General features: G+C 44.3%; 2 protein-coding genes across 2 annotated transcripts in view; both read left to right on the top strand.

Annotated features, from left to right (window-relative positions):
• Positions 1-4,954, top strand: part of LOC138812171 (WD repeat and FYVE domain-containing protein 2) — a 273,328-nt gene extending 268,374 nt beyond the window's left edge. The window contains exon 12 of the mRNA XM_070000140.1: positions 4,777-4,954. Coding sequence (XP_069856241.1) covers positions 4,777-4,851 — 75 coding nt within the window. The 3' untranslated portion in view covers positions 4,852-4,954. The remainder of the gene's footprint in view (positions 1-4,776) is intronic.
• LOC138812173 (coiled-coil domain-containing protein 70-like) lies at positions 1,329-5,899 on the top strand. The gene is made up of 2 exons (XM_070000148.1): positions 1,329-1,624; positions 4,999-5,899. Exon 2 carries the CDS (start codon positions 5,079-5,081, stop codon positions 5,745-5,747), a length of 669 nt encoding a protein of 222 aa, XP_069856249.1. The 5' UTR covers positions 1,329-1,624; positions 4,999-5,078; the 3' UTR covers positions 5,748-5,899.
• Positions 5,900-13,536: the final 7,637 nt, after the last annotated feature.

The raw sequence follows: 13,536 nt of genomic DNA, 5'->3' as shown, positions 1-13,536 counted from the left end.
TTCAAGTCCCAGTACTAGTGTGCATGCACGCACGTGCACACACACACACACAAATTCAAAGAAATGGGGACATGTTAACATTTGTTATTACATGAAAAACAAGCAAAAAAAAAAGCAGTACACACAGCATAAAACCAATTGTACAAGACAGGCCTAATCATAATACTGGAAGAATATACCACAATATAGTTACTATATATAGTTATATATATATATATATATATATATATATATATATATATATATACAATATAATTACAATAGAGTTAGCTCTAAGCATAGAGATTATGTTCTTTTGTTATTTGTCTCATTACTATTTTGCAATTTTTTTTACAATGGGAAGACATTGCTTTGACATTTGGCAAGAATAAGAATGCTACTTTCTCTTTTATTCTTTTTATTAAAGTTTGTTGTCGTTACTATAAAGGTGATGTGCAGAAGGGTTAAGTACGTCAAGTATTGAGTACATGTCTTTTTGGACAGTGTCACCTCTTCTCTCTCTCTCTCTCCCAGTTTTTCCTTCCCTTCCCCATCCACAAATTATATCGTTCATTTTCAACATGGTATATAGTGAGTACCACTGCTGCATTTATTCACTCTATGTTCTTCCATTTCTGTATCCTCCTTACCCCCTCAAGACAGACAGACAAACAAAACAAAAAGGAAAAATATTCTTAAGCTGGTGGATGCAATCATTGGAAGATAATTGAATCCCAAAGGCTCTGACAATGAATGGACGAATCAACTAATTGACTCATAATTTCATGGCAGTATCATATTTCATGGCATTATTGGGAGGCAGTTGAAACCTGTGGAAGTGGGCCTTATTGGAGGAAGAGGGTCTTTCGAGCATGTGTTGGGGATACATCATGTCATCTGCCATAAAGTGAGCAGCGATGTTCAACCATCACAGCCCCTCTGCCGTGAGGCTCTGCTTCATCACAGAGATAGAGACAACTGAGCAGACAAGCAACTCTGGCCTGAGACCTCTGAAACCAAGAGCCACATTCACGCACAGTATACATCCTAAAAGCAGGAGAAAAACATATTTGACTAATGTTCCCAAACTTGTCACATTTTTGTTTTTCTTTTGTTTTGTTTTCTAAACATATCCAAGAATCCCAACAAACTTTTGAAGAAGACAAACACAAAAGAGATACACACCAAGACATATTACAGTCAGTTCTCCACATGCCAAGACAGATTCTGAAAGCAGCACTTCATCACATGCAAATCCCACCCTGAAAGCAGATTTCCCAGCAGTCCCTGGGAAACAATCCAGATGGAATCTGAGGTAACAATCAGACTCCTCAACAGGGCCACCTATTGGTAAATCCAAGAATGAAAGGTGGAAAGGTCTTTAGAACTTTTCAGGTGCCTTCTCCTTTTCATAAGCCTCTTCTCCGGTGCCTCATTTGTACACACACACACACACACACACACACACACACACACACACACCCTCCCACCGCCCGCTTATGAGTCAGAAGTGGGAGGGCACAAAGGGGATACTGCAAACAGCACTTGGGTGAGCTATGAGGACGCATCACTGGGGGCTGACAGGACAATGGCTGCCTGTCCATTGACAGCTACAGCTCTTGCTCATTTGTGAAACAGCTAAGCAGTAAGTACCTCTTTGCTTTCGGTTACTTAGGATTGACTACAAACCTAATGTGACATGTAATTATTTTCCTTAAAAATAAGTCCTTGAAATATGATTGTGAAGGTTAGGTCTGTTTCATCCAGACTTTAATATTAACATAAGTACATAGCCAGTTTTATATTTCCCTTCGTGTCTGGATCCAGGCCCACATATTTGAGAGAGTACTTGTCTTTTTATCTCCTTCTCAAAGATGGTTTGGTGGCAACTGGAGGGGAAAAAAAACTTTTTTGGAGTTCAAGTTCTGCTGATGGTTCTTGAACATCTGTGCTGTGCCCAGAGGCAAAATGTAGCATGGGAGATTTGGTGCTTCTAGTATTCAAGCAGGGTTGAGTCTGAGCTTGGTGATTGGCTGTCAGGAGAAATTGCCTGGTGACATATCTCATCTGAATCTTGAAGGATTTGCTAGGAAAGGAGGGAAGTGAACTTAGGGTTGGCTGTCCAGTGGGGAGAGAGAGACCTGCATGTTGTATACTTGGTCTATTTTAAGAATTCTAGAGAAAGAACAATCATATGGCACTAAGAAAATCAAAAGTTTCCAACTTCAATTAAATTTAATTCAATTTAGCCAACATTCTTAGCACAGCTACAGAAAGGCTTTGTATTCAATTCTAGGTTGCAGAGATACAGGAAGCCAGGAACACATAATGTTACTCAAATGTGACAAGTGACAATGGAAGGACCTAGAGACAGATTAAACTAAGGAGGTGGTGAGGGTCCAAGTAGTTTTCAGATGGGAAGAGGAGAACCAGAAAGCCACGTGGTAAAGTGGTTAAAAAAAATCTCATAAAGGACATTATTTGCTTCCGTGTAAAGGCAGGAAAATGTGGGTTGTGTCCAGCGAATTGAATGTAGCTGATTATGACTGAAACTTAAGAGCTGAAGGAAGACTTGGTAGGAAAGTAAAGGAGAGAGGCAGCAGGGGTCAGGCCATGCATCCTTTGAAAGATTGGGAGTATGAAGAAAGGAGGGCATTGTAGAAACCCCAAGGATTATTCATTTTGGCGGGGGTAGGGATCTAAGCAGCAGGAGGGTGAGATCTGTGAGGATGAAGCAGGCCTCAGAAAGACAGTGGAGGGGAAGATGATGATGAGTAGAGGGGGAGCTTGTGCTGTCAAGAAATGTTAACTTTCCTAACTGATAGCACTTGATGGTCCATGAAAAGTCTGATGAGGGAAAGGAAAGGATCAAGGATGAATCCCAGATCTCTGGCTTGTGTGATGGGGAGGGGGGCGATAGGAATGTCACCAGCCTCCCAAAGCATGGTCACCATTTTTTCATGTCCCCTGACTCACCTTGGTAGTTAAGAGAACGTTTATAGAGTTCAGATATATGGTAGTATGTGGAGATCTCTTTCCTTCCTTCCATTTTGTTCCTGTCCTACCACCCTTTCTTCCCTCCCCCTCCTCTCTTTTCCTTCTCTTTCCTCTCCTTTCGTATCCTCTATTCCCTTTCACTTCCCTCCCCTCTCCTTTCCTTTCCTTCTCTTTCCTCTCTTCCATTCCCTTTTCTTCTTTTCCCTTCCCTTCCTTTTCCTTCCTTTCCTTCGTTTACTTTCCCTCCCCTTGTCTTCTCTCTCCCCTCTCCTTCTCTTTCCTTTCCTTCCCTTTTCTCCCCTTTCCTTTCCTCCACTTCCCCCCTTTCCCTCCCTCCCCTTCCCTCTCCTTCCTTCCCCTTCCCTCCCCTCCCCTCCCATCCCCTCCCCTTCCCTTCCCTTCCCTTCCCTTCCCTCCCCTCCCCTTCCCTTCCCTTCCCTTCCCTTCCCTTCTCTTCCCTTCCCTTCCCTTCCCTTCCTTTCCCTTCCCTTCCATTCTTTGCTTTCATTTTGTGGTGAACACATTTTTGTAACAAACACACTTCACTACCCAAACAAAGACATAGGACACTGTCAGCATCTCAGAAACCTCTCCCAAGTGCTTATAGAATGGCAGCCTTCACCCATTACCTAGCTCCACCCCACACCTGACTCACAGTAGGACTCACTTCCTTGCTTGCTTTCTTAGCTTTATTACTCAGATATATTCACCCAAACTGCAGAGTTAGTTCCCTTGTTTGGGAACTTCATTCTTAGAAATCCCTTGATCTTGATTCTGTTTGCAACATTATACTTGTAAAATTCCTCCATGTTTTTTCTAACTCTCCATAGACCTCTGTGTTTTGTTCCGTTCTATTGTGATGGACATCGGGTCGTTTCCAGGGTGAGCTTTTATGGACAACTCCCATTGAATATGCTTTTGTACCTATACACCCTTGTATGTGAGTTCCCTCAGGGCTCACACCTGCAGCAGAGCTCCTGGTACTACCTTCCCGCTGTTCTGCATTGACATTGTGGGAGCCTTGTTCTGGTTTCACACCCTCATCAGCAGTCAGGCATTCTCATTTACCTTCTTGCTTTGAACCTCTATGACCAAAATAGACTCTTCTAAAACAGACTTCCCTAGTCAGCGAGTCTCACCATTCAATGCCCAGGTGGTATGTAGCTGGACATTCTCATATTACCCTGCTATGAGCAAGTCCCACGTGACAGTGCCTTATATGAAAATGAAACCCTTCTGAGGTTATGATGCTTTATTATTTAAAAGCATAGCAAAGCCAGGTGCCAGTGGCTCACGCCTGTAATCCTAGCTATTCAGGAGGCTGAGATCTGAGGATCCTGGTTTGAAGCCAGTCCAGACAGGAAAGCCATAAGACTCTTATCTCCAGTAAACTACTGAGAAATAGGCAGAAGGGATGCTGTTGTTCAAATGGTAGAGTGCTAGCCTTGAGCAAAAAGTTCAGGCACAGTGCTTGCCCTGAGTTCAAGCCCCAGGACTGTCAGAGAGAGGGAGGGAAGAGAGAGGGAGAGATTGAGATAGAAAGGGAGGGAGAAAGGGAGGGAGAGAGAAGAAAAGAGAGGGAGAAAAAGAGGGGGAGAGGGGGAGAGAGGGAGAGAGAGAGGGAGAAGAGAGAAGGAGAGGGGGAGGGGGAGAGAGAGGGAGAGAAAGGGAGAGAGGGAGAAGAGGAAAGAGGGAGAGTGGGAGAGGGGGAGAGAGAAAGAGAGGGAGAGGAGCAAAACTATTTGTGACCCATCTCTTCACTGTCATGTTACCCTTCTGTGTTCTGATTCCCTGGTTTAGAATCATCATCCTTGTTGGCTGAGATTGGTCTTGGAGACCTTAAACTTGAATGTATCCCCCAGGCCAAAGCCATGACTGCCCAGCCGGTTTCTCTATCAAATAGTGTTCTTTACACTATCAATGGAACGATGTTTGATTCAATAGTATGGTCCCCAGGGTTACCCCTTAGTGAGTGACTGACAGTCATGGACCTGTTCTCTCTGATGCCTCCCCTCCCCCAAGGGTTTGACCAGCTGACCTGTACTTGACCAACAGCCCTGACCTCCATCACCACCACCTCACCACTCTGGCTGGCTAAGAAGATGTTCCCCTTTAAGATAGGCAAATGGATGGGACTTACTTGCCTCCGGTCCCTGGTGGTCTCCTCTCCAAATGTCCGTCAGAAGAAACTAATCCACAAGCTGCAAGAAGAAAAGGCTTTTCGGGCAGAGATGAAAATGTTCCGTGAGAAAATAGAAGACTTCCGAGAAGAGATGTGGAATTTCCGAGGCAAGATCCGCACCTTCCGGGGCCAGATGTTAGATTTCTGGGAAGAAGAGAGGCCTTTCTGGGAAGAGGAGAAAACCTTCTGGAAAGAAGAAAAAACCTTCTGGGACATGGAGAAAGCTTTTCGGGAAGAAGAGAAAATCTTTTGGAAAAAATACCGAACCTTCTGGAAGGAAGACAAGGCCTTCTGGAAAGAGGACAACACCTTATGGGAGAAAGACCGGAAGCTTCTTCAGGAGGACAAGGCCCTGTGGGAAGAGGAAAAGGCCTTGTGGGTAGAGGAAAGAGCCCTCCTGGAGGAGGAGAAGGCCCTGTGGGAGGATAAAAAGTCCCTCTGGGAAGAAGAGAATGCCCTCTGGGAGGAAGAGAAAGCATTCTGGGTGGAAGGTGGCCCCCACAGTGTGGAGGTACAAAGACCAGAAGATGGGCCCTACGACCTCAACACAGAACCGCCATCGCCAGCCTTCTACAGGGGCCGGGCATAGTGAGCATGAGAGATGCAGGCCCTGGGCGTCCACAATCCCCTGGATGAAGATCCAAGGCCAGGGTGAGCCCACACTCTTGAGGAAATAAGCACTTATTTGTCTCCTTGATTTGAAAGATCTAATAAAGTCCTCAGGAGAGGTTTGAACAATCAGCTCTTGGTGGTAGGCCCGCTGCATTTTTCTTTCCAGATTCTATAATTCTCTAAGGTCCCTTCTGGCTATTGGGGGGGTCACAGACCTGGGTGACAAGGGCAGTTTCCCAGGGTGCCTGGCCTGTGCAGATGTTTGGGAGTAGAAACTCAGTGCTGTCTTTGTAAGGGTGGAAGCAGCTCACACAAGGCCAGCCAGAGCCACTTAGGGACAGAGAGAGTCTGATCCAATCTCTGTCTCTGCCAATCATTTCTCCTTCACTCTGCACAGTTTGGGAGGACAGGCATTGTGTTCTTCCTCTTCCTCATCTGGCAGCCCAATTCGAATACACAGGGAGAATGACTTAAAGACCTCACTCCTTGGTAATTCCGAGTCCCCACCCAAGGGGTCAACTGTCCATTTTCTGTGAACATGAGAAAGGGCCCCCAACAGTGGCCTGAGGCTCCAGATCTCCCCCCTTGGATCTCCATCTTTTCTGATGATGGAGACAAAGTGATATGGGAGGAATAGGAAGTCCTCTCTGTCCTCCCCCCAGCCCCACATTCCCACCACAAAAATGCTCAATGCATCTGCATTTGTGTGCTGTGATGCCTGCCTTTGGGTTTCCTGCCTCAGCGAAAATTAAAATGTCTAAGGGACATAATGCATTAATATACACTAATACAATCAAGATTGTGTGTGTGTGTGTTTGTGTGTGAACAAAGACTTGTTCAGGAAATGGCTGTGGCCACACTCCAAACACAGCTGTGAGGAGATTTGTATAGCTATATGCCTATGAGTACTGAATAGTGACCTAACCCAAATTATCATACACAATATTGGAATGTGAGGTGGGACAGAAAGCCTGCCCATTTTTTTGTGGGAAGTCAGTATATAATGAATGCCCAACTACCGAAAAACATGAAAAGCAATCATTGAAATATATCATTTAAAGCAATATTTCTTGACAATGAGCCCTCCAGCAGGCTAGTTAAATCAAGCTGATTTGCGCTACCCTCTTCTCCAGCCTCACAGGAAGCATCTTCCTTCCCTGAATTCCTCATGCTTCCTATGACAGACTTTTATACCTGTCCATCCTGCAGCCAGGGTGTTCTCCCCCAACCTTAACCATGACAGGTTCTCCTCATCCTTTGTCACCCTACCTATGGCCAACACTGGGGATCCCTTCCCGGTCTCATCATTTGGTGTGGGACCCTCTGGGGATCCTCTTGAACCTTCACTTACTCTGGTTCAGCATTGGACATCCTGGATCATCTGGAAGGGCAGTTTTATTTTCCTGAATCTTCCAATACACTGGAAAGCCTGAGGGCTGACAACACGGAGTATACTCCAAAGGCTCTGTACTGCCCTCAGGAATACTCTGCTTATGTGTGGAGAATTTCCATTCTCATAAATGAAGGTCAGAAATTTACTTCCCAGCCTTCCTTGTAGCCAGAGCTCAGACACGTGACCCAGACTCTTCCAATCCTGCACATTCATGCCAGGTCTCAATGAAGAAAAGATGTTATGTGGAAGTTATGGTGTGATACCAGCAGGAAATGAAGATTTTAGAGGCAGTAGGGATGAGAGCCATCTCTGCTAAGACAGAGTGTGAGCTGTAGGGCCCACACCACACTATAGATAAAGCCAAGACGCCTTCGGAACAATTCAGAACTGTATTATGCACAATGTTTCCGGCTGTGACACCACCTATTCTACCCCTTTGTTGTTGAGAAAATGCTATAAACTACTTAATGTCCTTAAATATCTAATAAGGCCAGGCACTGGTGGCTCATATTTGTAATCCTAGCTACTCAGAGATATGAGGATCAAGGTTCAAAGTCACACTGAGCAGAAAAGTCCATGAGACTCCATTTCCAATTAACTACCAAACAAAGCTTGTCTGAAGACATGACTAGTGGCAGAATGCCGCCTATGAGCAAAAAAGATGAGCAAAAAAAGCCCAATACAAGGCCCTGAGTTCAAGCCCTAGTACTTGCAATAAATAAATATGTAAAGCTATCAGAGTAGGTTTATTTTTTTAAACTAATATCTAGAACAAGAGCTGGGTACAATGACATATATTTGTAATTCCAGCTACACAGGAGGCAGACAGAAGAATAACAAGTTCATTACCAGCCTGGAAAAGACCTTGTCTCAAAACAAAAAGAAAGCCTGGCACCAGTGGTTCACACCTGTAATTCTAGCTACTCTGGTGGCTGAGGTCTGAGGATTGCACTTCAAAGCCAAACCAGGAAGAAAGTCCATGAGAGTTCTATTTCAATTCCCCGGCAAATTAGCTGAAGTGGAGCTGTGGCTCAAGTAGTAGAGCATTAGCTGTGAACGAAAAAGCTAAGAGATCTCTCTCAGGCCCTGAGTTCAACCCCCCCCCCCAAGACATATATCAACTTGTAAAACACTTGCTAGAAATCCAATTTAGAAAAAATATATATAGTGTAGGCAGGAGCTAAGCTAGGGTAGGTGAAATTAGAACCAGGACAAGAAAGATAATTACTTGCTTTAGGCTTTATTCTCGGTGCAAATTTGGGCAAATAATAGCTTTTCAAGCACACTAATGTAGATATGAATGAATGAATGATGTTTCAGAAGAGAACAATGTCTCTGAAATCAGTGACTATGAGCCTGAGCCCCTTGAGGAAGGGAGTACCATGGGCGCCTCCCTCTGGCTCCTTCCCAGTGAGCACACAGGCAAAGCTACCCCAGATCCCAACACTGATGAAGGTGAGCTATCCCCTGGGTTCATGGAGGATGCTACTTGAATAACAGAAGATGATCAATTCGTCCCCAGGAGGATGAGCTTGGTGCATGACTTCTCTCACTGCTGCAGGTGGGAGTTAACACACAGCACTTGACTCATAGTTGTCCTCCCATTAAGAACTCCAGTGGCTAGAAAGCCAGGGCTTTCCCATACTTTATGGCTGCCTATACAGGTCCCTATCCTCCTCCACAATTTGAAATGAGCTCCTATAAAACAAGGCTGAGCTACAGCCTGACTGGGGCTCCTTTGCTAGGGGCAGTCACTACGCACTGAGCTGCACTTTTGCAGAACTCATAGAGCTGGTTGCTTAGCAACAAAATGAGATGCTGGTTTAACTAGCTCAAGACTCACATTTCCCTAAATCAATGCAACTTTAACCCTTTAGTACAGAGACCCTGGCAAAGCCTCAGGAAGAGAGAATCATCATTCATGTGTGTAAAGACAAACACTCATTGTGACTCACACCTGTAATCATAGCTAGTCGGGAGACTGAGACCTAAGGATCAAGGTTCAAGCCTGCTTCAGCAGATAAATCTGAGTCTTATCTCCAATTATCCAACAAAAAGCCAGAAGTGGAGGTATGACCCAAGTGGCCTTGAGTGTAAAAGCCTAGCAAGAGCCCAAGGACAAGTTCAAGCCTCATTACCAAAAAACAAAATGACAAATACTGCTTGAAGCCCTACTGGAAATGCTATGTACCATAGGTGTCAATCAGTTTTCACCTTAACCCATTGAGAGGGCACTAATCTTCAAGTGGAATCCTCCACACACAGAGGCCAAGGTCACACCATCAGAGATAAAGTGGGGTTTTGAACCCAGACCCTCAGGCTCCAGATCCCAAGTTTTTTTTCCCCACTAAGTGCTCTAGTTGGTAACACTCCAGCATCTTCCCCTTAAAACAGCCAAAACAGAAAGCGCATCACAGACAGATGAGCTACAGAGCTGAGCTCCTCATCAATAAATGACCTGAGCCACGCTCTGGTGGCTCACATTCTGTAATCCTAGCTACTCAGGAGATTGAGGTCTGAGGATCCTGGTTTGAAGCCAGCCTGGCAGAAAAGTCTATGAGACTCTTATTTTCAGTTAACCACAAAAAGCTGGACATGGAGCTATGGCTCAAGTGACAGAGCTCTAGCCTTGAAGACAAAAGCTCAGGGACAATGCCCAAGCCTTGAGTTCAAGCCCCAGGACTGGCAAAAATGGTAATAAAAATGAGTGATCTGGTTTTGATGCCAAGATCTTTGTATGACTAAGAAGGGATTTTGAGGACCATTCTCTTGGTCCTTGGCCTACCTTCTTTCCAAATCTGGTAGGGTGTCAACCGAATTCTGACTTGACTCGGTGTCATTTATTGACCACCAAATCCCCAGGAACTAGTCCTAGCTCGGGTAGATGAAGGGCTGTGGCTATTTGAGGGGTCTGTTTGAGGGCAGAGAACTGAGGAGGAAGGATCCACCTCACCTGTGCCCCAGCATAGCCACACCCTCTCACCTGGTCAGGCTCAACCACTGTTACCCATACAATTTTACCCATGATACTTCTCCCTTCGGGCCTGCAGGTAAGAGACCTACGGTAGGCAGCTGCCGCTTAATTCTCAGTCACATGTTCAGACCCCAACTCTAAAACCAAAGCCAGAGCTTTTACCTGCCTCCCTCTTGGGTCTTTAAAGTAGTTCTGTTCTCACTACGTTTCGCTGTCCAATTAGGAGGGCTGCACTTTTCTAGAGCAAGTCTTGTTTTTCTAAGCTGAGATTCACTGATCACTTTCTGTCCATCCTCAGCCTTGTTTCTTCCCTCCAGTTGGTTCTTCTCAGCTCTTATGGAGATGCTCCAAGAGAGAAGACAAGGGAGTCGGTGACCAGCACCAGCCTCTCAGCTTCCAGAACAGCTCCCATACCCTCCTTAGACTCTACCATGCTCTCTTCTCAAATGATGTTCCCTATTGTGGTTCTCTTTTTCTTTATTTCTTCTTTTCTTTTCTTTCCTTCCTTCTTTCCTCTCTCTGTCTCCCTCCCTCCTTCCCTCTCCCTCCCCCTCCCATTCTTCCTTCTTTCTCTTTTTTTTTTTTTTGGTCCGGTCGTGGGGCCTGAACTCTGGGCCTGGGCGCTGTCCCTCAGCTCTTCAGCTCAAGGCTAGCGCTCTACCACTTGAGCAACAGTGCCACTTCCGGCTTTTTTCTTTTTGCTTATGTGGTGCTGGGAATCGAACCCAGGGCCTCAGGCATGCAAGGCAAGTGCTCTACCACTGAGCCACCTTCCCAGCCCCTCTCTTTCTTTCTTATACAGAGTCTCATTATGTAACCCAGGCTAACCTCCTGACTCAGCCTCCCAAAGAGTGCATGCTGGTCCTGGGGCTTGAACTCAGGGCCTGAGCACTGTCCCTGAGCTTCTTTTGCTCAAAGCTAGCACTCTACCCCTTGAGTCACAGTGCCACTGCTAGCTTTTGGGTAATTCGTTGGAGATAAGAGTCTCATATTCTTTTTGTCTAGGTTCTCAAACACAAAAACAAACAACAAAAACAAAACTAGAAGTTTGTTGCTGTTGTTGAGTGGTGCACCCCGCATAGTCTTAAAAACTCTTTGATTCTTTCCCATTTTTAAAATTGCATGGTACAGCTGCTAGGCAGTCTTGGCTCACATCTGTAATCAGCTACTCAGGAGTCTGAGATCTAAGGATTGCATTTCAAGTCAGCCTGGGCAGGAAAGTCTGCCAGACTCCCCAATTAACCACCACATAATTGTCTTAATAATAGCCAAAGGTAGAGATGTGGCTCAAGTGTTAGAGTACCTTGAGAGAAAAAGCTAAGAGACAGCACCCAAGCCCCGAGTTCAAGCCCCAGCACACATGAAATAAATAAATACAATAAAATTTAAAATATATACATATATGTATATAAAAGTATATTCCTTTTCTCTTTCCTAATCTTGCCTAACTTGGATCTCTTGTTTGTTTTACTCTAATCAATATTACAATAGGACTATGTATTTTATTGGACTTTTCAAAGAATTCATCTCAGTAGTTAAGTACATTTTCTAATAGATTTTCTTTGTTGTTTCATAACTTTTGGTCTTAACTATGATTTAGTCCTTCTGAGTAGCCACTTCGTATCTTGTTAGAAGCTTTGATTAGTGAAATAAGAAAAATAAACAAGTCAGGCACAGTGGCATATACCTGGCATATACCAGCTATTTAGGAGGCTGAGGCAGGAGGATCGTAACTTTGAGGGTAGCTGAGGCACTTTAGTAAATCCCTAGTTCCTCCCTCCTAAATACAAAACATGATCATATAAAATTAATTTTTTGTTTCTCTTTTCTTCCCTCCCTCTCTCCTTCCTGTCATTCTCTCCCTTCCTCCCTTCTTCCTTCCTTTCATTTTTAATGATGTGATTATATACTTAGGTAACCTAAGAGTTTTGCTTTTTCCTGAGACAGGGTCTTACCAGGTAGTCCACTTTTGCCTCAAATTTGTGTCCCTGCTTTCTCTATCTCCTGAGTGCTGGAACCACAGGTGTGCACTACTTTAATAGTAATTTAAAGCCGGATGCCTGTGTCTTGTGGCTGTAATCCTAGCTACTCAGAAGGCTGAGATCCAAGGATTGAATTCAAAGCCAACCTGGGCAAGAAAGTCAGTGAGACTCATCTCCAATTAACCACCAGAAAATTGGAAGTGGCCCTGTGGCTCAAGTGGTAGAGTGCTAGCCTTGAGCAAAAGAGCTGAGGAACAGTGTTCCAGGCCCTGAGTTCAAGCCAACAACTGATCAAAATAATATTTAATAAAAAATAATAAAATGGTAATCCGGCTAAATAAGAAGACAATTATGTAAATACAGAATCTTTTGTTGTTGTTGTTGCTGCTGCTTTAACAATGAACACCCTGAAATGAGAATGAAAAAAATTCCATTTTCTCTACATATATTTTAGTTTGTCTTTGTTTCTAACACTTTAAGAATCTGCTCCCTCTTCTCCCCATCCTCCTTTCTCTCCGGACCCGATGGGCCTTGCCATGGCGTGGTCTTTTTCACATTTAAGCATCTGCTTCTTCCTTGCTTGACCTCTATTCTGGGTCCTTCCCTCCCAGCCTCTCCTCTCACCCCTTGGTTTCATCTCTCCTTTCCCACAGCTCAGATAAGCTAGGGAACAACCTGGAAAGTCACATTCCTGCCTATTTCCAACTTCACCAAATTATGAAAATATCTAGTACAATTAGTCATTTGAAAATTATTTTTTACCACAAACCAGGCCACACTAAAGGCACCAGCACCACTTTGTTTACTTCAGCATCGCTTGCCATAGCTAAAATATGGAATCAACCCAGAGGCCTCTCAGTGGACAAATGGATCAAGAAAATGTGGTAAATATCCACAATGGAATTCTATACTTCCATCAGAAGGAATGACATTGCACCATTTGTAAGGAAATGGATAGGCTTGGAAAAAAATTATATGAAGCAAAGTAAACCAGGCCCAAAGAAACATAGGTTTCTTTCATTTGTAATAATAAGAATATATCTGCAAGTAAACCCAATGTATAGTAAGAGACAAAAAAATTACACTTGGACATAATTCATTAAACATTCACACAGTGAGACAAAATGAGGATATTCTTAGGAGAGGATCATAAGAGCCCAATAGCTATGTGCACTGAAAGACCCCAGACTCCTGAGATACTTTCGTCAACGGGAGGGCGCCACAGAAACTCAGACTCCAGGCCGGGAGATGCAACAAGCAAGAGGAGTTTATTTGACGTTTGCGCAAACGGACTCTCTGCCCCGGTCAGTCAGAGAGCCCTGAGCAGCAGTTACAAGCCTTTTTTTAAAGGCAAAAAACACAAGATTAACGCATAACACAAAGCATCCCATGATTGGTCCATTTAAAGGTCATCATA

This window comes from Dipodomys merriami, unplaced genomic scaffold, assembly GCF_024711535.1.
Source record: "Dipodomys merriami isolate MVZ:Mamm:240054 unplaced genomic scaffold, mDipMer1.0.p SCAF_56, whole genome shotgun sequence".
Taxonomy (NCBI): Eukaryota; Metazoa; Chordata; class Mammalia; order Rodentia; family Heteromyidae; genus Dipodomys; species Dipodomys merriami.
This window is presented reverse-complemented; position numbering and strand designations above follow the sequence as displayed.